General features: G+C 40.7%; 1 protein-coding gene across 5 annotated transcripts in view; it reads right to left on the bottom strand.

Moving 5' to 3' along the window:
- Nucleotides 1–27,290, bottom strand: part of SYNM (synemin) — a 29,707-nt gene extending 2,417 nt beyond the window's left edge. For 2 of the 5 annotated variants that reach the window (XR_013922579.1, XR_013922581.1), the window contains exons 1-4: nt 26,428–27,290; nt 20,586–20,710; nt 13,633–13,706; nt 4,760–12,138 (exon numbers count right to left, since the gene is read on the bottom strand). Coding sequence is in view for 1 of the 5 variants with exons in the window: in XM_080350909.1 (XP_080207035.1) it covers nt 8,657–12,138; nt 13,633–13,706; nt 20,586–20,710; nt 26,428–27,213 (4,467 nt within the window). In the remaining 4 variants the exon portion in view is untranslated. Of the gene's footprint in view, nt 1–1,184; nt 3,022–3,089; nt 12,139–13,632; nt 13,707–20,585; nt 20,711–26,427 lie in introns of those variants that run through there. The other 3 variants (XR_013922580.1, XR_013922582.1, XM_080350909.1) reach the window with 3 other exon arrangements.
- Nucleotides 27,291–27,540: the final 250 nt, after the last annotated feature.

Raw genomic sequence — 27,540 nt, 5'->3', positions numbered from 1 at the left:
TTACATTTCCCCTTAGGGAACTACTATAATTATTTTTTCTTCATTAAAAGAAAGCAAAAAACTAGTCTGCTAGTCCTCCCCTCTTTGGTAAATTCAGTATTTAAAGTAACAATTACTTGTTATAAACATTTCCTAAAAAAATGAAATCAGCATGTTTGATTTTTATGAAAGTGCAGTCTTTGACTTTATTTCAAAAGTATCTATAGCAATCTATGGCTCGCTGCACTTTTAAAGAACACAGAACACTGTATTTTTTCACACTGCATCGCTCAGAAGCCGATCTTTTCCTTCTGCAGGAAAATTCTATTCTACACAATAATGTGCTGTTACTGGTCTAATTGGAAGAAATGTATTCAACTTGACCAATTTTTGAAGAAAGATTTTTTTCCATGAGAATTGTGCAAACTGTTCCTTTGTAATAACTAATCTGGTGCTGACTATCAACATGCAACAGAAAGACAAAACTTGGAAAACTGAATCTAAGCCACAAAAGTTGCCTGATGGAGGACTGAAAAAGCACAGCCAGTCGTCTCATAGCACAGGCTGGTTTTGTGGACTATTTTAACTGTCCATTCTGCATTATAACAGAAGCTGCAGGGGTAGTTTCCAGCACAGCTTTTTGGAAAGCATTTCAAATAGAAGTTTTGTCCAGATGTAGGCTTGAGTGTGCCAAATGGTCTGGCTCTTCAGTAGAAAAAGCAAATTGGACGTTGGGACTATGGTTCTTTAGCAGTAAGCAGCTCTAACCAATGCTCATCTTAAAGAATCTGCCTGCCCTGAAAAACTGTAATGGTTCCACAGGGTATAGTTTGGAGAGTGATACAAAAATGCGTCAAAGCCTTCTTCCCCACCTCCTCCCCAGTTTTTCTTTTTCCTCCCAGTAATACAAATTGTCTAATTCAATATATTTTATACCCATAATACATTAAATACCCACTAATGTTACTACACAACAAGATGGGATCTTATGGAATAAATAAATTCTGCAAAGGTACAATTTACCTATCAGAAAAGCATCTTTATAACATTGCTAGTTCTTAGGTTATAGGAGTTCTAAACTTGAACTCTTTTTCCATTGAAAGAAACACTAATGTGTAGCAGAGACCAATGTGAATGCATTACATTAGAATTCTCTGAAGTTTCATAGTGTACAGTCTACCATTGTAGATTATTCTATTACTGTGTGTCACTGTGAAGTACCTGGGCTTTGTTTCGTGTACCACTTCCTACTGCAGTAGCTTAAAATACCAAATTTTAAAACTTATATCTTCTCAATTTGCTCACCTAATCTAGGATTCAAATTATGTTATTAGAGGAGGATTCACAGGGAGGGAAACAGACAGATGATGAAAAACATTTTTCAGATGTAGAGCCAGTTATCACATATCAATGTCCATCTCTCAGTTACTGCCACTCGACATTTGTGGAGGTGCTTGCAAATAATTTATTTTAAATATACTGAGTGTTGAAATTAAATCTTGGCATTTAGAGCCAGTGGGCTCAAAACACAGATTTACTCCCACTACAGGAACAAGGAACATCTACCTTCATATGAAATATCACTGGCATCTGAAAGACACCTCTGAAAACTCATCTGATAACAGTAAAATTAGAAGTTAATACTTTATAGTATTGTTTTTGAAATCAGTCACAAAGCTAGTAAATAAAAATCCATTTCTTGTGCAATTTGCTTAAATTTGGATGAAGCAGGCTTTAGATAAATAGTTCCACATTATCTTTGTCTATGTGTACATGCTGCATGCAACAGGACGGTATCACATAAGTGAGAATAAATAACCTGATTATCTGTCTCCCAAGAACTAGAAAGAACCGTGTACCTGAAAGCATTTGTTTTCTAACTCCAAGAGTTGTTCTGGAAATGTATTTTTTTTTCCTACAATCTTTATTTTCCTATTTAGTAAATACCATCTTAAAACACTGAACCTCAAAATCCTTTCTCACCCCTCAACTCCCTAAGGACTAATACTGTGACCTCAAATTATTCATTCCTTCTAAACGTTCTTTGGCTTGCATAAAATTGCCATGATGAATGAGGGAGAAGAAAAACATCCACTTGTAGGTTCAAAGGACCCCCCCCACCATGTGGTAGTACGTAATATTGTAACTTAATCATTTTCAGGGTGTTCTTTCCTGGCTTTGGTTGGTGACCTAAGGATTTTTGAGTAATTTAAGAAATCCTTATGCAAATTTCTAGAGCTCTGCTGTAAGAGCAATTCCCTTTGTCTGGAACAAAATATATAAACCGTCGGTCAAGGTCTCACCGAAAGCCCTTGCTGAACAGAACCTGCTTTGCATTTTCAGCGATAGCCGAGTAAAAAACAGTATTTATACAAGGGTTTACCACTGTATAGTCAAAGCCATCCACAATAAATATCATTTACTTCCCAGTAATGTGATGGGAAATAAAGTTATCTTTATAACACTCCCACCTCAATGCACAGCTCCAGAGACGATGTTTTCATGGAAGCTGAGAGGTTAAATTGAATTACCCGTATCCTTATTTAGTCTGATGGTCAAAGGGCTAATTGTATTACTTGGACTAACAGTATTTTTAAATACATCTGTATATACTAATGGCAAATAGATGTATTTGAGTTTTTTTTATAAGTTTACACCAGTGAGATTCAAACAAATGTATATTGTTGAACTATATGTTGTACTACCTTCACTTGGCACCCACAATAAAAAAAGGATTGATAGCAATTCAAGAAACTGCTGACATATTCAGAGCAAGTTTTGAATTCGATCTTTTCTTGGCTGAGCATCTTTTTGCATCTTGTTAGAAGCGATGTTCGTTTGCACTTCTCAGAGATATTTAGGCACAAGAGTCACACAAGTGTCTGATGGAAAAGACAGATGAGTCAAACTGTTGGAAAGCTCCCAGGGCAGCAGTTCAAATCACTAACTCTTCAGACTTTTTCCTCCGCTAAATGTCAGATGTGTCACCGATTTAACAGCCACTGCCTGAAGAGATTTGATTGTGTGCCACCATCGCCCCTCCTGATTAATCAAAGCAACAAGCGATAAGTAAGAAGAGAATATACGTTCAGCTTCAATTTTATTCCTAACTCACCAGAAGAAAATCAGTAATTCTCTTGGTTAACTCCTCTGCTTAAGTGATAATAGCAAATAATGACAGAGGTGGTTTTCACAGTATGATGCAATGACATTAAGTGAAAATGAGGCCAAAATGATGAGAAATATCAACCAGCCAAAGCAGCAGTTTCCAATTACAAACAGAATTTGCCCTTTTACAGAGTTTTATGAAATAACTGGATGTCTTCCAGATATACAGTCTCTGCAACACAAAATTAAAATGGCAAACAACACTAACCTGATAATAAACTGTTATCTGTATCTCCCTACCTGTTTTTCAGGGCCACAAAAAAGCTGACAAAGCAAAGATCAAACAAGATAAACCAACACACTGAAACATCAACACAGCCCAAGTCTCCTCCTGTTGTCCCACACCACAACATTACTATCAGGAAAACAAGATCAGTGGACAGGCTTCTCATTCTTAACAATTTGTTCTATTTCTCTTATCTACCAGGAAGACCCGGTGTCCCTTCTTTGCATAAAATACTGAAAAAAATTCCTTGAAGATAGATTAGTTACATGGGTAAGTACAGGAATAAAATTAATACAGGTGAGCATATTTCTTACACTGTCTTTCCAGAATATTAGTCACTGCCTTTATTTCCTTTAGTAAAGTTAACTTCCGTAACACTTTCTCACCTGAAAAAAGGGTCTGTAGTTTAACAAAGTATAATAGACTTGATTCCAGCTATAAATTCCTGCCACACCAATTTCATACCGTGATTTGGAAGTTAAAACCAAACCCAAAACTAGGGGTTTGTGATAAGCCGATAGCTGGAGATAGCATCTTCGAAAAAACAGTTTTTCCTAGCTGAAGAAAAACTTTTCTGTGTTTGTTGAGCGTGTTACTTGTTATTTTGCTCACATTTGGTTGCAGGGATACATCAGGAACAAACACTCTTACCTTTGAAACTACTCAAATTTGGAGTACTGAATACCCTTTTTTTTTGAATAAATACCCTTTTTTCCTCACTTTCTAGACTTTCACAGGGAGACCCTCATATTTTCATTGCATCTTTAATTAGCTATCACAACTGACAAGCGTGTCAGAATCGGGAAACCGTAACCTTAAACAGTGTGTTATTAAACACCAACCCACTGCGCGTCCCATTCCTTACTATTCAGAGACACGCTTCAACTTTCAGGGAAATCAGATCTTCACCATTGACAGTTTAAACAGCAACACTATTAACTTAGCAGATGAAGGCTGAAAATATGTTTTCCTGACAGAGGCCAGTTTCAGTGGAAAATATTTCGCTGATCATTTAACCATCTTCAGAATAGGCTGTGATTTGTCAGTAGCTTTGGATACTGGTTTTCCCTGTGTTGCAAGAAATTGAGAACTAATTTTCTTTCCTCAGTGTAAAAGTGATCTCCCTCTTTCACACAAAAAAACCTCATTAGGACCCATTTCTTTAATCAACAGAAAACTGGGTTAAATTTTTCTTCATTACAAATAAAGTATGTGGTTGAAGAGAAAAATAAACTCCACAGCACAGAAAGACACAGTTTAAACCCCAACCAACAAAACAAACAAACCAACCAAGCCCACCAAAACAGAAAGAACCTATTTCCATTAAAGGTCTGCGTGTGCATAAAATGTTTTCCTTGCTAGAAAAAGGTAAAAGTTAAGACTTACATTGGTCAGATCCCAGGATCCAAGGAAGATTATGATGCTGGCAACTCCAAGGGTTTCACCTTCTGATGTTTTACACTCCGCTCTCCCACTACCTGCTGTTGAACTCAAGAACTGCAGCTCGTCCGCCCAAGTTGTGTGCACTCGCAATACAGAATATGTATGTTCTGCCATTATTTCTCTTACCAGTGTGAAAGACGTGTGCCTTTGCTGTAATTAAAAATTATGTTCATTCTTTAACTTGAAATTAATTCAGTCTGAGAGGCCTTAGAGCGAGATATTTATAGACATTAAGTCCTTTGACAAAGCAGCCTTAAAAATATCAGACAGGAAGAAAGAGAAACATCTGCATTGATTTTGATTGTTTAATACTCAAGAGTGAAAAAGTGTAAAATCACAAAGCTTATACCACCACAAAAATGCAGTTTCATTGCAAATGACCAAAACACAAGCTGCCTGCAAAGTTTCACACAGCTGACATCAACAAACCCAGTTTCAACATTCTTACCGTCTTTTTAAACACCTGCTATTCACAAACATCAGTCAATACAGAGTTCTAGGTCTCACACATCTTTCTTTAAATTCTATGTTTTATTTGCTTTATAGACCAGTGGTTTTACACTTTTGGAAAACAGTGCCCCACTTCTGATCTATATCAGCATATAAATACATAGTTTTTACCCTCCAAATTACTAATGATATTTTTAAAGCATTTTGTTTAAACCAAGCTCAGCAGTAAAGTTCTTACTTGGATTTAATGAAAAGCACAGCTTATATGAGTAAGCTTCAAAAGTGCATGCTGACTGAGGTGATCTCACCAATCCTTTCAGCCACAGGTTATAGTATTTATGCAGAAAGTGACCATATAGGGTGAGTTAGTACAGACAGTACGTTACATTTGCTCTCACTAGTCGTGCGTGTCCCTATGGCCCCGATGCTGCAAACACAACCATAAGCCTGCAGGACAGGATCGTCCACCTAACTACATTTTGTTGCCTGAAGGTTGCATTATCCAAAAGCTCTCATTATGTGAAAACGTCTCAGGTTAATAAGAACTAAATGGAAAATGGCTGCTTATACACTTTTTAAAAACTTAAACCCTTTTTACATGAGATACCCTTGTTTCCACAGCCTTAAAGTATTCACACAAAGGAGCTGGACATATCTTTAAATGTTATGCTAATGTACATTTCCAGCTCCCTACAATAAACTAATTTTTCAATAGTTGATTAAAATCTCGATCTTAAATAGAACTGAAGTACACAGAACATTTTTTTCCCTCCAGACAACCAAAATAGAAACATATCTTGGTATAACCTACATCTGTCAGTGATGTGCAAAGGAATTTTTAAAGAATTGTTGTTGCCTTAGTGGAAACAATAGTAATTTTTAATTCTCCTTCAGTGCTAAGGCCACCTACATTTTATGATTCACTCACTCCTTACTGGTTTATCCCTTCATCTGACATTATAATCCTATAAGCAGGTGAAAATAAACATAGAGTGTTGGTATAGTTGTTCCTAAGGAGCATGTATGTCAAAGATTCCACACAGTATCAATAAATGGGTTTGACCTTGCAAATAGCTTTGTAAGTTTCAGCTTAGAATAAAACTTTAAGGAAATTAAAACTGATTATTTTTTAAACTGTGGCTTAATACAGACCTGACTTCTTCCTTTATGCAGTTATTTAATACCTGAAGTACAGAGCCTGCTTGCTTGCAGTTAGGCATCTAGCTGGAAAATTCTGGCTTATACACAATTATTAAAATAAACACAGAGATGTTACCGTCTTTAAAATCGTAGGGTCATCTAAGGAAACAAATGTATAGGATAATATTCAAAGTATTACAATTAATAACACCCTATTTATAAATGGAAGCACAGGATCTTTTTTGAGCACATATGAATAATTTTGAAAAATACTGTTATCCATTACACAGTGAAAAGTATAAATAAGCTTAGCATACATGCCTGTAGTGCTTCCACACAACTCTGTTTCCTATTCATTTTCCAGCTGGTGGTCACACTTCCAATTTCAACAAATTACTTCATAGCACATGACTGGAAAATACCCAATCCTGATCTACACTGGTACACACACAAAATGAGGAAAATACAGAAAATTTTGCATTGCAGGCAAACCTCATGAGTTAATCTTTGGAACATCAAGAGCTTTGTACAGTTTCAAACTTAGTTACTAAGGCACACAACAATTGAACTGTCCCGTATCTGAAACAGCACGATATGTCAGTCAGCATGGAGCTTCTCAGCTTTGCATTTACATTCATATTATGAAGTAGCCGTCAGTTTTGAAAAATCTAGCTTCTGTTAATATTAAGGAATCTGAAAAGTGCCTAGCCATGCCAGACTAAGAGAGTTTAACTGGATTAGCACACACGAAACTACGCTTGCATAACCACAGGGGAAAAAATCTGCGTCAGAGGCCACCGGACTGGCCCAACAAAGCCACCCGGACAGAGAAGGTGCGAGAGAGGGAGTGAACATGTGCGCCTGTGTTTGTGCATGGAAAAATAGCAGCTTCTCATTTGTGTATCTTATTTCTCATCTGTGTCCAGTATGGGATCTTCTTACCCCAGTGACAAAAATATTTTTTGCTATTTTTTGCTTCTGCTAGCACTGCACGGTTCAGTACAGTGACCGGTACTGGTTTCTGATCTGGACTTTGAAGTCATGAGTTGTAATGGTAAAGTTATGTCCTTCATTTAACCAGTGTGCAATCCAAGAGAAATCAGCTTATCTTCAGATGATTTAAGTAGAAACCAACTTTGGCCTGAGGCAAATATTTCGGCCAGAAACAAACAAACAAACAAAAATTAAAAAAGGAAAATTCAAATCTCAGGTTGGATCTGTAGAGCCAGTAACTGAAAAAGGCATCTTCTCATTTGTAAACAAAGGATTATCTGGCAATGATGGCACACAATGATCATGTATCATCAATGCCATTTTTACAAGTTTTCTTCAGAACAGAGCACTAATCTCACTGTGCTAAGAAATTAGGCATGTTCGACACTTCACACTTCCCTTTAGCAATACCTAGTATCAAGGGAACCCACATATCACTAAATAAGTTCATGTTATTAATTTACATCACCAGTGAATCTGTAAAGACTGACTTCACTGGAAATCCTATCCAGCCTATTTTAAAATTTATGTTTAAAGATATTAAATGTATTACTGTCTAACCACAAAAATCAGTATTACTCATTATGAATACTGTGAGAAATTATTGCTTTGATGTTACCTTTTTTCACTGCATTCTAGCTATACTAAGTTTGGAATTGTATTTACTTTTTATAGCTGTAATAACTGTATCTTAAAATGTTTTCATTAGGTATTGCATATAAGTACACAGAACGGAACTGAAAATCAGCTACTGCCACTCTCATTAGTCTTGTGTTATATTTGTGGTTAGTAGCTTGAGATTTAAACAGAATTGCTGAATATTTTAGTAACCAGCTACAATACAGTATTTAAAAAACAATAATGGAAAAGTCCTATTCAAGCACACACTTATTGACCTGCTATAAAACAAACAAAAAATACAATCCTTTGAATTCCCCAGCAGCAAATTCCTGTCTCTATGGGTGGAAAAATCTCAAATTATTGGACACGGGTCTCTGAGGAAAAACATGTTAATAGCAGGATTTCTCCCCAAAATAAAATTTCCAATAAATTAAAAAGTGTGCTGAATAGGTAGAGGCCTAGATTCAATACTTTTCAGTCCACTGCTAATAATCTAAACAGCTTGAGTGTCTCCCCATCCCTTTTTCCTCCTTTTTTTAAATATGCATATTTAGTATGCATCTTTTTTTTTAAAAAAAAGGATAATCAAAAATGTGTATAAACACATTATTAAGTAGACGTCATTAAAGAGTCCTTTCAGAACCACTGTCCATCATTATCTTCTTCATCTTCCTCCTCATGGTCCAGATAGAGAAGAGCGACTTTCTTTTCATCGGAAATAACTGACCTTTGGTCTACCATTCTTTGCAACTGTACAGTTTTATCAAAAAATGATTTTTCCACTACCTTTTCACCATGATCTTGAGAAAAACTGGAGAGAACGTAACCTCTCGTATTTTCGTTTTCTACAAGCCGGTTGCTTTCAACTACAATCTGTGACTGACTAGCAGAAGGGTCTTGCTTGTTGGATACGAGCATCGTTGCTTGCTGTTCTCCACTTTTTACTGTCGATGCACCACCCATATTAGAAACATCCATTTGAAAAGTAAAAGATGTTTCCTTGGATCCTACTTTAATATGCTTTACAGACCTGCTGCTCTCAGATGACTCTTCTGTTTGTGAAAGATCTTCCAGCTTTTCAGAAATAGGTCTTGTAAAGATTCTTTGCTCAGCATGAGTTTCTACAGGACTTATTTTAATGTGCCTGAAAGATCCATCGTTATCCGAGCTTCCTTTATTCTCTGAAAGATGTCCCTGATATATGATTTGTTCAGTGGTTTTAACTCCCACTTGACCGACTCTAACATGCTTTATTGAGCTTTCTGAAAGGGTCTGGTCTTCCAGTTCACGGATTTCTGTGTGCTCAGAGACAGGCCCCTGGTAGATTATTTTTTCAGCTGTCATAAACTCTTGGGGACTCAACTGAATGTGTCTGACGGAACTTTCTGTCTGTGAGAAGTCTCTAGCATCGCTGACCTCCACTTTACCAGAGATAGGTCCTTCAAAGATAACTTGCTCAGTGTGCATCTCTTTTGGACTTAATCTGAAGTGCCGTACAGATCTGCTGACATCCGCAGACCCTTCTGTCTGAGAGAGGTTACTGTTGAGCTCCAGAGAGTCCGAAGCAGACCCTTCAAAAGAGACTTCTTCAGTCACTTGCCTTGATCCTACCGTGACACGTCTTGTGGATCTGTTGAAGTCTGTTGAAAACCTCTGGGAAAGATTTCCAGAATCAGCCTCTTCTACAGTTGTAGTAATAGGGCCCGTATAAATTATTTCTTCTAATGTTTGGATTTCTTTAGGACCCTGTTTAAAATGCTTCACAGATCGGCTAAACTCTGATGATCCTTCTGTCCGAACAAGATCTTCTGTAGCACTGAGTTCCACCGTTTCAGAACCAGGCCCTTCATATACGACCTGCTCAAATCTCTGGACTTCTGCTGGACCAACCTTGATTCGCCTTACGGATGTACCCTCATCAGTTGACTGTGATGAGTGAGCTACATCAAATTCATCAGTATTAAGAGTCTGTGACAGATTGACTTCAGCAACAATTGTCACCGAGCCATCCTCCTCTGTTTTATCAACTTTTTTGATATCAAATTCTACAGTACTAGAGTCAGCTTGACTTTCTTTTGTTAATGCAGACAGCTCCTCTTTCACACTTTCTGGGAGACTGCCCTCCAACTGCGCCAGTGCTTCCTTCAATTGATGTTTAGGGTCCTTCGTTTCCTTTGATAAAAGCCCTTTTATGGAAGTCTGAAATTCAGGGGGAATTTTAATTTCTTTTTCGATAACAACAGATTCAACATGGGACGTTTCAGCTTTAGGATGCTCTTTTAAAATATGGGCACTTGCTTCCTCCCCTACCACTTGATATGTTTCTTCTGGAGAGCTTACACCTTCACCTCTCTTACTTTGAGTGCCTTGCAGAAATTCATCTTGCCAAGAATATTTAATAGTTGATTCTTCTTCTATATGAATTTGCCCATACACTGAGTCATCGTCTTTTTTATTGGTAGCAGGATGATCATCGGGAACAGATACAAAATATTTTTGTTCAATAGGTGAGTCATCTTCCTCAGTTACTTCTTCCACATGAGTGAAACTCTCATGGCGTTGTTTCTTCTTTTTAACATCTTCATACGTGAAGGTTACATGTTCTTCCTCTTCGTCACCATAACGCCGCTCTCTCTCAGGGAATGTATCTTCCACTTCCTCCACTTCAAAAGGTGTTGAAAAATCAGTCCTTTCATCAGCAGCATAATCTAGTGGCTCCTCTACAATCTCAACATTTACAGACATGTTCTTCCTGCCCTCATTTCGTTTCAGGCCATGATGGACTATATCTTCTATCTCCTCTTTGGAAGGAGTTCCCTCAATACCCTCTCGAACCCTTTTTCTGACGTCCTGGTTTGATAGATCTCCTGAGCCAGCGCCATGAGAAATATCTATGTTTTCTTGAACTTGAGATTGCACTGTGATCTCAGTCTTCATTTTCCCATCATCTGGTTGTTCTTTCTTACTAAAATAGGTCACTTTTGTGTCTGTTGATATTTCTGAGCCAGAAGACTGCGTAAAACTTTTAAGAATGTCAGCAACAATATTCTCTGCCATATTTTCAGTTGACATTTTATGACTTCTGTCACTGATTCTCTCTTCATCTTTCAGGTTGGATTCTGCTTCTGAAACGCTCACTTTGTGAACTTCAGCAGGCTTAGTTACGTGGTCATGTGTTTCTGTTCCTAAGGAAGTTTTAGAAGCTTGTAACCGTATTTCTTTATTACTCTGAGATCCCTTGTCAGGAGCAGGCATTTCAAGACTGATGGGTATCTCAATGGCTTCTTTGCTTTTTGATTCCAAGGTCACATTTGTATCTTTTTTGGTTGATTCGCTTTTCCAGTTTCTTGCATTAGAAATATCGCTCTGGTGAATAACTTCTTCACGGATATATTTTTTCTGCTCACTCCTCCTTCCAAAATCAACACTTCGTTCTTCTAGAAAAGATTTCTCATCTGTTTTCTTGTTCTCCTCTTTTGTTTGTTTCTCTAGCTTATCTTTCTCTTTCAGCAGAGACTTTTTCTCTTCAGTTGGTTTGCTGCCTCTTTCTTTTAGTGTGGTCTGAGTTTCAGTTATAGTTTCTTCATACTTGGATGGTTTTGAATTGATATTCAGCTCGTAAGTCGGAAATTTAGTGAAGCTTGGTTTTGTTCTTATATTTTCAGAAATCCCTGGCTTCGTGTCAGCCTTGTGGTCCTTGTCTGAACTTTCCACACGTGCCGATTCTTTTGAAAATGATATTGTGGATGAAGTTGTAACTTCTGTTTTCTTTCTTTCTGGAATTGTCTTTTGCTGCATTTCAGTGCTTTTCCAGCCACTGTAAGCTGGAGTAAATGTTCTTAATTCTTTGTGGTCTGTCACAATCCTTTCATTCTTTGTAACAGTTGAAGGGCGAGATACAGAACCAAGCACATCTCTTCCAAAAGCTCTTCCACTGGCTGTTGTCTGTGATCCAGCCTGTGTTGATTGAGCTGAATAATGTGCAGAACTGTGCGTATTTGTCACTGGTAATCTATGTCTTGTGTCAGTGATCCTGAGAGCTGGCAAAGCTTTATTTCTATTTCTTTCTTCATAAGTAGAGTAAATATCAGTGTAGTTATAGGAAGTGTTTATAATATCTGCAAAAAGAGCATAGGTCACCAAGCATTAAACTAATGGCTTGTATCTAAAATAATATAGAAGGCATGAACTAAAATTTTATACTAAATTTTTGAAAGAAATAATGCCTTCCTTTTGAAGGCAGCTTTGTAAAGGCATCTCTGTATATTTTGCATGATAGTCTGTGCATAAATTATATTAAAACAGAAAGCAAAGCTTTTTAATAACTTGCAAGTTCTTGTTAATTTTACCTGTTGTGAGCTACTGGGTATTATGGCATTTACTCAAGAATTACACCTTTGGTATTTATATTAATGTTCATTTACATTAACAAATTCTTATTAAATAACATATGCTAATATCCTAGGCTTGTTTTTTTTGCTTCATTAGCCAAAGTGGCCTGAGGTTTCTCAGTTCCTGTTGAGAATTAATGGCATACCTGGTATCACATACTGGAAACTGAAAACACATACGCAACTCTTCATAGCCATAAGGTACAAGGGAGAGAAATAAAGAACCTCTTAGGCTATATCCATACAATTTAATAAAATGGGCTAGGAGTCACTGTCTGGCTCTAAGGCCAACCAGCACTGCACAACTCTCATCTCTTACTCCTAAAAAGCTGGTCACAGCTCTGACTTCTGGTGGTGCTTTCTGGGCTGTGGTAACCACTGAATATGCCTGAGCATCATCTGCAGAAGTGCTGGCTAGTCTAGATTAAAACTGTGCTGGGGATAGCGCTGACAATTTAACACCACCAGCAATTCTGTGTGAGCCTTTCAGCCTCAGCCTAGTCTGTTCCACCTACTGCTACAGGCCCAGCCTTCCCATCTCCACTGGGACTAGTGTCTGTGTTAGTCTGAAGATTTTCAGACCACACATTGTTAAACTCAGGAGTATTATCGAGACTAATTCATAACAATGGCCATAGCAGTCAAATCGAAGGCCCATCTTGTCTAATACCCTGTTTATGGTAATCAACAGTAGATACATAGGGAAGAGTATAAGAACAGGGCAAGTAAATAATGATACTTCCCTGGTATACTCTCACAGCCTCCAGAGATTTGCAGCTCCTAAGATAGAAATGGTATCTTTATGTTTAGTAAGCCTTTGATTTTTCTTTCATTACTCTGCTAAAATTTATCTTTAAACCCACATAAACTTTTTAACACTCACAAAGCCGTGTGATGATGAATTCCATGGTTTTAACAACATATTTTGTTAAATACCTCTTGCGTCATACTTCAAAACGCTTAAAAGAGCTATGGGCATCCAACAGTTTCTGCACTATTAGATCTATGAAACACTGCTCCCTGTTTACCTTCTCCACTTAAATCACAATTTTATAAATTATCTCATATAGAACATCACAGTGTTGATTTAAAATACTAACACTCAAAACCAATTCAATATTCACTTCGCAATACACTCATAAAAAGTACACTTGAGGAATACTATAACACAATAATTTCCAGTTATATTTAATTTGTCATTTTTTAATATTAATTTTTTACCTTGAGGCAATTTCCCCATATACTGATCTCTCCATGTAATAATCCACTGGTTGCTCTCCCCTTCTAATAAAGCTCTGCAAAACACATTAAAAGGCATTCCATTGAAATGTTTGGAATAACAATAATATTTAACATTTACAAGTCTTAAACTGAAACAATTATCCTGCAGTTGGGTCAGATCCCGAGTGCTTTTCACACCCCATATTTTTACTACTGAGAATGAGAAATCCTTTGCATTTTCCAGACTCTTAGTTTGCAACATCCAGTTCTTGAGAACAATGCAATAATCTTACAGCAGATGACAGCAGCAGACACGGTTTTAGATCAAATCTTCCACATTACTCAATATGCTGCTTCCTGACATGGACAAGACGCACCGATTCCCACTCAGGAATCACACAAGCTAGCAGATCTTATAACAGAGTTAGGAGAAAACAAAGCCAAACAAAACTTAACAGATATTCAGTAAAGCTTTCTCAGAGAATAACATGGAGATGTTTTATAAAGAAAAGGCAAAAAAGAAAACAATATTTGCAAGCAAATAGCAGCTTTCCTGCTGGTAACACAGTACTAGAGATGTGGTTGCAGTGTGATATATGAGGGAACTATTACAGCCAGGATTTGTAAGTTCTATCCTTTTCAAACAAAAAAAATCAAAGGAAAGTATCACTTGCACTGTCAAACACTGGCTAGTGCTGGAGGAAACAAGAGTATTAAAGTAACTACTCTTAGTTCTCATTCAATCCAAAATCAACACTTTTACAACAAAGGACTAGGAAAAAATCCTTATCACAGAAACTGCTTGGTTTCTTTTAATGACATCTTTCTTTGTCCCCTGTTCCTCAGCCTTCCATTCACCCCTTTTTGCAGTGACTCTAATACTTCCCCTAGTTCCAGGAACCCAGAACTTCCACGGGATTACTGAGGTCAAGGCTTTCCTCTTGTTGACCAACCAAGACCTCATGTTAGCTCAGCAGCAATCCATCCGAAATGGACAGGACACCAACTTTCTTACCTTTACTTTATGGAAATTATATCACTAGAATGTTCCCTCAAGACCCATCTGATGGCAGCCACAGGTTTGTTCTGTTCCTGCATGAGGTTACTGCCCTACACTTTCTCCTTTCTACACTGGTGGAAAATACTGTGGAAGTACCTTTTCCACGGGGATTAGCACAACTGAAGGGCAAAACATTTTCAGGAGTAATTGCTTTGCATTAAGAATATTCAAATGGGCAGACAGCATACTTTTGTTCTCTGAGAGGGGAAAAAAGACTAAGTGCATTCTCTAGAATTACCAGACTGCTCTAGGAAAAAAAAAGTTGGCTTCTTTCATATACCAAATAGAAAAAGCAGATATTAGGGGGATGTTATTCAATCCTGTAAGTTTTAGAGATGTTTATCCAGTAAGACTAGATCTCACACTTCCTGATAAGTTCTCTGTGTGCTTTCCTTCTTTCTGTCCTGCTGTTTATGTGCTTGTACTGTCTGACATAATATATGTTCAGCCTTTTTAAAAAAGGCTTTTTTCCACCTTTGCAGGGCCACAAGCTATGTTAATCCCCCAAAAAAGTGCTAAACTGCAGCATTCTGGTGCAACAGCTTAGAAATTCTACGGCAGGTTCTTTCAATATGTGACGGAATGCTATAATCAGTACGGTAACTTCGGTGGGTTTATAGCCGGCTCCACCAGTGCGATAACTGTTTCATCATTTCCGGTTTGGGAAACGCCAGATGTTTTGCACTGATAGCGCACAGCTGCAACGTGAAAGCCGTCAGGAGCCCAGCTGCAGGATTCTGATAGCCAAGGCTTCCAGCTCCCTGGTGGGAGAGCTGAATGCAATTTAGGATTGTGGCATAAAAATGTTTGCTGGGCATTTCTGTCAAAATGAACAATGCAGGCGTTTTAAATGTCACCCACAGATTCCACATGACCGAACTCTTTGGACATTTCATGCTTCTTTTGGTTTCTGGCTGCCTCTAGATTCAGTAGGACAATGCTACATCAGCAAAATATCATTAGTAAGGTTTTCTTTGCAACCATGGATTTGCCCAGATTCAAAAGAAGAGCCACGTTAGAATTACTTAACATATTTACAGGTCACTTTGCCCCTTAAAACAGGCTCAGTTGGACACACTTACTTCTATTTGGTTAGTCAAATTCAATCCTAGCATAACCTTTACTGGGTAAAGCCAAAGAAAGCGCTATTTACCTTCCTCTGTGTTAAGAGAAGCTTAATAGGAATTAGCGAATCTTCCCAAGACCAAACATTGGATCTGACAAAGCTAATGAGCCTCAGACAAATCGCTCTGACAGACACACACTGGAGAAGCTGGTGGTGGTATTGCAGAAACATCAAGGCACTGGCAGTGAAAGTGTTAACCATGACGAAGGAAACGAGGAACGCGGGTAGCCTGACTAAGGATTTCTGGCTGCTGTTAAAACAACAGTTGTTCAGTTGCTGCAGCAACGCATGAAGTCACTAAAAATAAGTTCCAAAAGGTAACTGTATATGGCAAAGGGCAACAGCACACAGGAAAGCTGGATCTGAAATATTACTACTGAAAATATGCTGTATTTGAAAATGAACGGCAAAGCCTCACGAAGCCTCTATAAAACTGGGCAGTGAATCAGTGTTTTACTGTACATAGGCAAACAAGAAAATGTTAAGCTGACTTTGGTTTAATAAACGAGCATGAGAAAGCACAGTGCAATGTACTGAGCACTGGCTTGGAAACTAGCGAACCCAGGTTATGCTCCTTGGCTTGACCATAGCTTCTGTTCCTTTGCATCCTTTCCTAATACTAATCATTTCAACTATGGCCTTTGTGGTAAGGACTGCTTTAAAACTTAAACTGCCTGAAGAATAGGGTTTTAATCTCAACTGCATGCACTCTTAAGTATTCACAATAATAACATAAAGCATTCCTTCAGGTAGCTCTCTTCTAAAAAATAACTTTGTCAGCTACTTCCTGGAAATCAGATACTAAATCACATATACACACATTGTGTTAATAGTTCAAGTGTTGCCGGGAAATATTCCAGCTGCACCTTTAACTCATCTCATCATTAATGTCATTTAGCTAAAGTTAGCAGGGACACGCCAGTCAGCACGAAGCCCTGCGGTGTGCTGGGTGACAACAGAAATAACTAGTCCGTGAAAGCAGGTGGGGGAGATAAACTGGTTGGGGTGGGGAAGAGAGAAGTTACAAAAACCAAAAGGATGCCTTGTGAATGTTGTCGTGGTCATTCACAGCAGCAAGGACTTTGTTTCAAATACAGAAACCCACAATCTCAGACAGGGGCAGTTAGCCAGCAAGCCGTAAAGATTCATCCTCTTTATCCAGAGCATTTGGTAAGGAGTTCTTAAAAAAACCTCTCCAGAAAGCAGAATGAAGGAAGCATTTTTAAGAGTAAAGGCCACTCGAGGTCTGTTTTCCATCATGGGATGTGAGGACAAGGTCTGTGTGAAGAACAGCAGGTTAAACTCCCTGGGTGCACAAAACTCAGAACATTCTCATAATAAAACATATACAGGAATAGGACATAATGGATGGCCCAAGTTGTAAACAGGAAATAATAAAAGTGACTGACAAAGCTGTGGTGAGTAGCTGAGGAGGCCGTAACGCTGGTGCTGATTTCTTGAGGAAGGCATGGAAAGGGTCAGAAGATGTGTTGACAGAGGAAACCAGCCGAAGGAGGATTAGAAAGTATCCCCGACAAGTGTGTTAAGAGATCCTCTGCTGCTCCAAAACGCAGGACGCTAACCTAGAACAGAATATTTGCATGGCACTTTTACCCTTCAACAGCGACATTTAGAGAGGGCAAAAAACCTACCTAACCTATGGCAGAGGCTCTGAGCAGCCTCTATTGCAAGAGAAGCAGCTTCTGATAGCTGAGAAAGGATTGATGGTAATTCTGATCCTGGGCAGATTCTCTATCTTCTTTGAAAATTAAGTCTTACACAGTATAGAATTCACCACTGGAATGGTGGATCTGGAAATAAAATCTAAGCATGGTCTAAGTAGTTGTGCTTTTACAGGGTTCCAAGAACACTGAACAAAACTGGAACACACTTGCTGAGTATTTATTTCAACACTTGTGAAAAAGGATTTGGACTGAAGATTCCCATGAGGTATAACTTCATAAAGCCATGTAAGACACATATTTCAGTTCCTGAGCAGGAAGGGGGAGCTGAATCAGTGAGGAAAGTGACTCGGTCCTTGAGGAAGGGTGTTCCTGGCAACAATGGTCCTTCGTGCCAGTCCAGGAGCAATGGTGACTAACGGAAAGAACTGGCTTTAAAACAGGACTCGTAGGAGTCATAAAACAAAGAGAATACAGAGGATGGGAAGTACAAAGAAAGCTCCAAGAAGTAGATCAGATACTAGACCCTTAACCTCTAATGCCAGGAGGTGAGGAGGTGGCAATTCCCTCATGGAAACCTCTCAATGGAAAGTCGAGGATGTTGAACCAAGTGTGAAAGGTGCCTCTTGTTTCCAATCTGCATAAGCAAGGGTATCTGCCAGCATCCTTCCTGAAAACAAACAAGCTGGCTTCACATGCCCTGCTTATCCCAGATGAAAAGACCTGGGAGAGGAACAGGATTTGAAAAAAGTACAGAATTATCTCACTAAACAGCTTATTAACTGGATTTATACTGATTCTCTCCTACAGCAGTGCTGATAAAGGCATCGTCTTCTTAAGTGAAGGGAGCAACAGGTAAAACTGCATAAACATAAAAACACAAATCAAAAAAATAACTTTTCAGCTTCTGATATTTTAAAATAATTCTGTTTGCAGGCATTAGATAGTCTGCTCTCTGATCTGTAGCAAGCTCTGTTTCCATCTGTATGTCTTCTTCAGCAGGTAGATGCTCATTTGTCCACACAAATCTGCCTTGCCAAGGCAATCAGTGATACAAGTTGCATTCACTACAATCAGATGAAGAAACCCCACAGGTTAAGGAACATCTTAACTGGGCAACAAACACACGCTGCAGGTGATGCTGAATTGTTCTCTTTGCATTAAGAAGGGCAGGGAATCCTTAGGCAAACCAATAATGCCCAGATAAGAAGCGAGATGACCGCTGGAGGACTTCCAGAATTTAATTGGCTTGCAGAGTTTTACAGAGCAGAAGCAGTGATGGTTCACTTATTAACTAAGAGCATGTCCAAACAACCAAATATCTGGGCATTATCATTCCTGCTTCTGGATGAATACTAATCATTGAAGCAATTCCGAAATGTCTGTTACTGTGCAAGTGCTAATCCCATTTTGCAGATGAATAAACCGAGCGAGAAAGTTTAAGTGACAACAGTAAAAGTCAACATCAGAGCTAGGATTAAATTCAGAAGAATCGTGTATTTTAGCAAAGTAAACAGAATTAACACAGATAAGGATCACAACTGGCTACTGTTCCCACAGTTTCTCTTCCACTAGTGATGCTCCAGACACTACTGGGTTTCCAAGGGTCTCAGGGATCCATTTCATCCAGAAGCCAGCCTGGGTCCGCACCTCAGAGCACACAATACTCTTGAACAGACCATTTTTACTCTTTGATGAGCTACACACATCCTTTGCTCACCAGTCCTTTATCAGGCTACTTGGAAGTTGATCTTTCATGCTTCTCATATTTTCATATTGTATATAACAGCTAATGCCATGTCTGATTATGCAGGTTGAATATGAATAATGCACATAGTATAGACAAGGTAACCATTGAGGTAACACTCCTTAAAAATGATATGAAAGTAGGCTGGCATTACATTTTTGCAAATTTCGACTTTGCTCAGTAAGAATTAGGCTTCTCTGTATTTGAGAATCAATATCTCAATGAAGTATATTGAAAATATCATCCTAGTTGTAGAAAAAAAAACACCAAACAAACAAACATGAAACCACTATCTTTACAATAAAATAGTATCTACCTCAAATTCATACATGTTTTTGATTTTTCCTTCTAAATAACTTTCATGCCATGTGCCAAATGATACATTGTGATTCTCCAGACAAGAGAATTACTCTGGTTTTCCAACCACACAGCTATTAAGAAGCTAGAGAGATATGCCGTACTGGAGATTCATAAGCAGAGATGATACTTGATCCCAACATGTTTCCATAAAAAAACAAGGATGGAGAAAGCCAGGATTTAATCAGAATTTTCCGTTATCTTCCCACTATTCTACAACTGAAACAAGAATATGGAACTCGCTACTTATATCAATGTGGACACTAATTGATTAGTGGACACTAATCAACACAGATGGCACATTTCATCATTTAAATATGCTGAGAGATGGCAACTACACTGCCCATGTTTTATTGATTGCAATTTAAGCATATTGGCCCCTCAGCTTGTAATCCAATTTTGCACCAACAATTCACATCAATTTGATATCAACCTGACCGGGACTAAGAAGGTTTCTTACATATCAATATATTTGTACAAAGTAATAAGATTCCTATGGATTATATTGGCTTCTCTAACATGTTTCTCTAGAGACAGAAGAAGAGGATGAATTATGACCAGAGATAGTTTTGCTTCAGTGATCAAATTCCAGTCACCCCTGCCCCTGGTAATGCTTATCAGTGTTACTAATAACTGTATTTTACTATTCTTACAGTTTTCCCAGAGAACTCAGCCAATCCACACGTATTCGCAGCCTTCTGAAGGGGCGTTATCTTCCTTCCACAGACAGCACCGCCAAGCACAGAACGGCGTGGGGCCCATGTCACAGAACAAGCCAACAGCAAGTTAAAAACTGATACTAAGGGTCCATTCGCTCCATTTAGCAAACCACAATACCTACAAGGAGTCTTGATCTCAGACTCTAAAAGCACCTGCCTGTATTTTAAACGCTGGAAAGAAGATGAACAGGGCTTCTGTATCTATAAAGAGAGATTTAAATTATCCTCTGATTAGACAATTTAGTGTGACCGCAATTCTTACCTGTAGGTTTCAATTTCAAGGATGAGCCCGGCTTTCACCTGCAGTAGTTCTTGGTAGTCCTTCAGGTAATCTGTGATTGACATCGTCAGGAACTGCTTTTCTTCTTCTAGGGTGTCAATTATCCTCTAAACAGAAATATTCATTATTAGTTTTGAACTAACATGAAAATCCGTACACTTGAATGCCTAATAGCTTAAAACTTTTAATAAAAAAGTCCCCCCCCGACTTCCCAACAAACTAACGACACAAAAACGAAACAACAAAAACCCAATACACCAAAACCACAGAGAACAATAAGTCAGTATGTTCCACCACTTCAAAAAACAGGACAAATCAGCTCTAGGACCACTCATATAGAGTCTGAAACACTTTGTTACTGAAGCAGAGTTTCATGCTAGGATTTCATTTTATGCCTTATTAAGCTAGTTTAGTAAGTAAAACCCATTCGGATGCCCTGTAAGAAGTTATTTAGTACACATAGCAAGAAAAATACACTCCTTTATAGATGTGATGCATTTTGCCATTTTAAGAGTGTAGATTTACATGTTTAAATCACACCTGAGACTGGGAATTTTGGCAATTGCTTTGCCATGGCAACCTGGCCTTTTTCCCTTCATCAGTATTTTTGGTTCCACAGACATGTGGGTCCAAACAAATATTTGGATTCTAGCATGTGGGGGTATTTGTGGTACCAAGAAGGTGAAGGATGAACCTCCAGCAGTTCCTTTGAGCTAAGTTTTCTACAATATTTGGCCACCTGCTCCATAGTCTGTCCAGCTTTGTCCTAACTGCTGCTCAGAAGATATGACGGATTCCTTATTTTCATGCTGATAATATAAGTTCATATCTGTATAGGGGTATGCATTGTATGTATGGGAGGAGTGCAGTTTGGACAACACCCACAAATTACTGGAAAGCAGCAGCACTGATAAGGTAGTACCTGCCCACCTTTCTTCAACAAGTTTTCCAAATGCTGAAAGGGACTGATGAGCAGAAAAACACCAAAATGATCTAAATTTGACCATACTCTGAAATACTAAATGGAAGATTAAATACTGAGTAAGTGTACACAAGACAAAAAGCAATGAAGACATGCAACAGAACATCAAGATTTGATTTAGACCAAGACAATTGACTCTCATGCTCTTGAAAAGAATGCTGTAGAAAGCAAGTGCTTTAATCACTAGTGCCACCTCTCATATGAATGGCAAATCAGAAAAGACCCGATTCTATTTTGTTCACATCACCCTGCACTACACAAGGACACTGAATTGTCATTTACAGAGCAAAATCTCATACACATGTACAACACTGAACGGGAATTCCTGAGAGTGTATTTTATATTGCGTCCTAACAAATACTTTGCGATACAAACTGGAAAATCAAGACACTGATATTCTAGTTTTAAAAAATTGAAAATACATCATTTACATGCAGCAAGTGTTCAAGTGTCACAGCATGAGCAAGAGCATAAAAAGGAAGATACGGCAGGGTGCTCCCCAGGTTGGTTAATGCCAGTATGATGCACTAGGCAGAAGTAAAGTTTAAGAATGAATAACATAAAATGCTGGCATTTCAAACATTAGTAGCATTTTTTCATTTTAAGTAAAAAGAAAACGCTATGAAGGAAGCCGGCTGTATCTTCATATACATGTGGATATATCTAGAGAACAAAAATGTTAATCTAATTCTTCATTTGCAGTTATTATTAAACAATTACACTGATGTTTTCTTTGACGTGACAAACTTTGCCTGCAGTCATCAGTGTACCCTAAAACTCCCTTTTTATGGCAGAAGACAAATCATATCTGCATATCTGAAACAGCACTATCAACCACCCAACAGCCCCATCCCGGCAGCAGCGGAGGGAACATCCTGGCAGGCAGAGCCGCTGACCTTTAGCGGCTCCCAGGCAACAATCCCGTTCAAGAACTAACACAATGGAAAATCCCAAGACGAGAAGGGAAGAAAAGTGCCAGGCGCTGCTTTTAAAAGGAAAAGGCTTTCCAGCAAGAATGGACGGGGTGTTGACAGAGCCAGAGGAGCCAGCAAAAGGAGACAAAGACAAGAGTGGATCTCTGTGGGACCAACCCCTAAAGGTGGTAAGAGCTCCAATACAAAGCATGAAATGATTCGGGTGTTTGTCGCCTCCCCGATTAAACAGAGACTGCCATTTACGTGTAGATGCGTACGGTAAAAAAGCTTCACAATGCACAGGTCTTGCTCCGGTCCCAGAAGAATCTGTACACTGGACTAGAGGGTGTGGGGGGCTCTGAAAGTCTGGGGATATTCACATCTATCCTAAGACTGAGCAACTCAGTCCCTCAACCCCACGTTCTCCAGCCTGTGCTTGAAAAGCCACCTACAATCCAGCCATCTCCACCGCTGGGTTTGGAGAGCGCTCGGGATCCAGAAGTCTGAGTTCAATGCAGTGTCTTAATGATTACCATAAGGGGCTACAGAACTCAGCCAGCTGTGTCAGAGTTCCGAAGAAATTCCTTCCAACAGGAGCAGGCACTGCATGGGCGGGCTGGCAGGCAGCTCGGAGGATTGCAGACTGACAAACTTCCATTTTGCAAAAGGTAACCTGCGTTTGCTTCAGGACTTCATTGGAAAAATCTGTTTCTCAATAACATCGAACACATGACCCCCCCCAAAAGTCAGTGGTGTCCTGCTAGAACTGAGTGACTAAATAGAGGTGATTTTCTCACCCTTCAGATGTTCCCTTCTAGGCACCAGTGGGAAATTTTATAAGTGAGTTAGGGGGAAAAGAATTTACTTGGGTTGTCCAAGCTGCACCTACTCAGAGAATAAAGAGAGGACTCCAGGCTCTATCCCTGTACTGTTCACCGATCCAGCAGCTCCGCAGGAGAGGAGCTGACACACTGCACTTAGCGGGCTAGAAACTGGTACACAAAAAAAAATGCATAGCATTGATATTATATATTCATTTGACAAGATGTTTTCACCTCTGGAGCTCACAACACTGACGCAGGAACCGATCCTAAGCCCACCACGCTAGTGGAAAAGATCTGCCTCGTTTCAAAGCAGCAGGGTGAGCCATGGCCAGTTTTTACACCCCAAAAATACAGCGCTTTCTCAAATCACTGGGAGTTTTTGCGTGAGTATTGTCACAGCAGGCAGCTCAAATTATGCAAGTAAGAGACGTACTGAGTTCATCCCTTTAGCACCCATGGCCAGTGAACATTTTCCGAACTATGTATGATTTACAGTTTGCCTGGTTCAGCTAAATTATAACTCCAAATACACATTTCTATTTAGCATTGCTGAAAGCTTTAGTGAGGATAAGGACAGTGCAGGAGGCAAAGATGGACATATAAGGCGACTGGATGACATATGGAAAATATGAATAAATCTAATTGCCATTGCAGCTGCAATGCACAATAATCACTTGGCTTAAATCTGTACATACATATCATTTCTCTGTGACACTTTACAATAAATAATCATGGAATGGATGCTCTTTAACAAGCAGTTTAAAATCCATGCTGAACATACTTTCACCAATAAAAGAAACAATGAGGGAGAACACAAGCTTTGCTCATAAGAAGGAAACCTAAACCAGCTGCTTCTACACATCATAGAATTTTTCTTCCTGCATGTGAACAAGAGATATTTTATTCCTCTTGTACAGTAGACTGGCCACTGGAAAAGGGAGAAACCAAACATTTTAAATACGAAACCATTCGGAAGTTACAAACCTTATGATATCATTTTAACCAGAGTTTATATATTATCCAGCTATATATTCAAAGATAAGAGAGCCCACATGTTTTCAGGCTGGCTATCAAAGCACTTCTTTTCTTGTATTACTAAGATTTGACACTATTGTTCCTGTAAAATCCAACTCATGCCAAATGCTCGTGAGGGTAACCCAAAAGTTTGTTATCTTGGTATCAAAATTACAATCCATTTTTGAGGACTGAATCAGGACAATTAGGGTGTGCATTGATTTTGATTATCTGACATCTACAAAGGGTCACTGTCTCTACTTGCTCTTCTGAATAAACTTCTTGAAAAACAGAACCAGATGCAAAGACAACACACTGGTATAAAAACACCTTGCTGAGTGGAAAGAAAGAGTTTGGTGTCTGAACACACCCATTCTAACTGGCTTTAGAATAAAAACTTGTAGCACAGATAGTGAGCTGTACAAAATGCCCTTATTAAAATAACACTGCACTCAAAGGTTATCAATTTGAGCACTGATGACTGAAGATCTATGAAGTTTTCATTATAGATCCCTAATAACAAATATAGGCAACATGGAGGTCACATTTTGGAAATCAAAGTAACTTTAAATATTAGCAGGCTTATGTACGTTTCCATAAACTTACACTGCTTTAAAAAAAAAAAAAAAGAAAAAAGAGGGTTTTTTTCCTTCTTTGCATTTTCACCTGGCGTTGACTGATGGAGAGATTTAATTAATGAGGGATTTACATGTAACATCATCTTCTAAAGCTTTGGAAACACTTACATACGTGATCGAAATAATTAATTGTCCTGTCAAAAATATTTAAGAGCTGAAAGCCTTTCTGATTACTTCTTACATACCTAATCTGCCTCAGTTCACAGCATCTGCAAACTATGCAACTTGCAAACAATCATGCAGTGTACGAAAACCAGACACACAGCAACCAGTCCCAGCCCTTTCCCAGTTGCCAGCATCTCCATAATCTACCAGGGCCGCTGGACACAATGTGATGGGCAGCACACGGGGTTCAGACAAACACTCAGCTCCAGCAGAGTGTTAATAAAAGGTCTAACAATGAACAAAAGAAATGTTGCCCTCAGGAAATCGATTGATGCTCTGGATGATCTAATACGTGCTCTCCACTCTAAACTGGATGAACTGAGCTTTTGCTGTTCCGGCATTTGCTGATCTGCTCACACGCACAGGGTGATTATACATCGTTATGCCAAATGTTATTCTGACAGCGAGCAAATTCTCAGCTACGGATGCTATAACCCTGTTTAAAAACACCAAACATACACCTTGAACACATACGGGTCACCTACATCGTTAAAGTTTTCTTTCAAATTATTCCCACTTTGCTCACCACCTGCAGCACAGTAACGAGTCTTTCTGCCTTTAAATAACTAAAAGTTGTCTTAACTATGCTGGAGCCCACAAGCTTTTCTCTAGGCTCAGGGTGCCGGAAGAGAATCTGGATAATGTCTCCGAATGGGAGAGGACAACCTCAAGTTTCAGACTAGAAGGAAGCACGCTTTGTGTCCCACCGCATGGGGACTCGGTTCATCTGCTCCATGTCCCCTGTGCTCATCGCTGGCAAACCTGCGCGCCAGCTCTTGGGTACTTGCCGAGGGCAGCTTGGGAGGGAGCACCTGTCACCAGGAACATGTCCTCAGGGTCACCACTTCCCTTTTGATCCCCACCTTTCCCAGCCAGCTCTCCCCAAGCAGAGCAGTGGGTCTCCAAGAGATCAGAGAAGGGCTCAGCAGGAACAAGCTTTTGCTGGGCCACCTATTCCAGCCTGGGGAAAATCCTCCTGGAGGGAGGCGGAGTGGGGTGAGGAGGCCCTGGCAATGCGGGACCCTTCAGAGGGGTTTGGGCACTTCCCGCAGAGGGAGTGGGCGGGATGGAAGTTGGTCTAAGGGAGCAGGATGCCAGGGCCGTGAGAAATCATCAATCCCACGACGGGCCAGAACTGAAGGGAAAAAGCGGGTGGGAGGAAACTCAGAGAACCAGAATGAACACAGGAGGGTGGGAAGGAAGGGGCACAGCCAGAGGGTCCCGGCGAAGAGGACGGCCAGGGAGGTGGGGGGACACCGACCGGGGCGGGGGGACAGTGTCACACACCTGGTACTCCTCCACCTCGGCGCCGTGGCGGTCCTCCAAGGCGAGCAGCTCCTGCTCCAGCCGCTCCCGGAGCCCGCACAGCTCCCGGCCCTGCCGCTGCAGGTCCTCCAGGTGCTGCCGGCACTGCCGGCTCTCCTCCCGCAGCAGCTCCAGGTTCTCCCGGCTCCGCTGCGCCTCCTGCTCCTGCAGCATCTGGATCTGCTCCTGGTAGCGCAGGAGGGTCTCCCGGCAGCTCTGGCTCAGCAGCATCTCGTAGGTCTCCTCCAGCTGCTCCAGGCTCAGCCCGGCCAAGGGGGGCGGCAAGGCGGCCAGGTCCATCCGCAGCTCCCGTATCTCCACCGCCTCCCGGCGCTGCCGCTCCGCCAGGTGCCCGTGCTCGGCCTGCAGCTGCAGCAGCAGCTCCTCCAGCGCGAAGCAGTCGCCCCGCAGCCGCTCCAGCAGCTGCCGCTGCCCAGCCAGCTCGGGCTCCAGCCGGCGCCGCATCGCCAGCACCTCGGCCCCCAGCAGCTGCAGCTGCTCCAGCTCCCGCCGCAGCCCGTCCCGCTCCAGCTCCGCTTCCAGCTTCGCCCGGCTCAGCTCCTCCAGCTGCATCCGCAGCCAGGCCAGCTCCTGCTCGGGAACCCGGAGCCCGATCAGCTCCTGCTCCCGCAGCTCCGCCAGCTCCCGCGCCAGAAAGCGGTTCTCCTCCTCCAGCTCCCGCACGCGGGACACGAACACCCGCAGCCGGGAGTTGAGCTCCTGCAGCTCCCTTTTCTCGTCCCATCCCGCTTCCCAGCGCCGCCACATCTTGCCCGGGATGCCGGGTCGGGGCCGGGACGGCCCCTGAACTACTGCTGCCGCCTCCGCCGCGTCCTCGCGGGGCTCTGCGGGCTGCCGGCCCCGGGCCAACACTGCCGCCCACACGGGCCCCGCCCACACGGGCCCCGTCCCACACGGGCCCCGCCCACATCGGCCACGCCCACATCGGCCACGCCCACATCGGCCACGCCCACATCGGGCCCGCCCATATCGGCCCCGCCCACATCGGCCCCGCACCGCTACCCTGCGGCGCCCCCTGCCGGGCCTTTGGCGCCTTCTGCCAAGTTAGGCGAGCGAGATGCCAAAGCCCCGCCC

Source organism: Nesoenas mayeri (assembly GCF_963082525.1).
Source record: "Nesoenas mayeri genome assembly, chromosome: 11".
Taxonomy (NCBI): Eukaryota; Metazoa; Chordata; class Aves; order Columbiformes; family Columbidae; genus Nesoenas; species Nesoenas mayeri.
The sequence above is the reverse complement of the archived record's forward strand: the minus strand, read 5'-3'. Positions and strand labels throughout refer to the sequence as shown.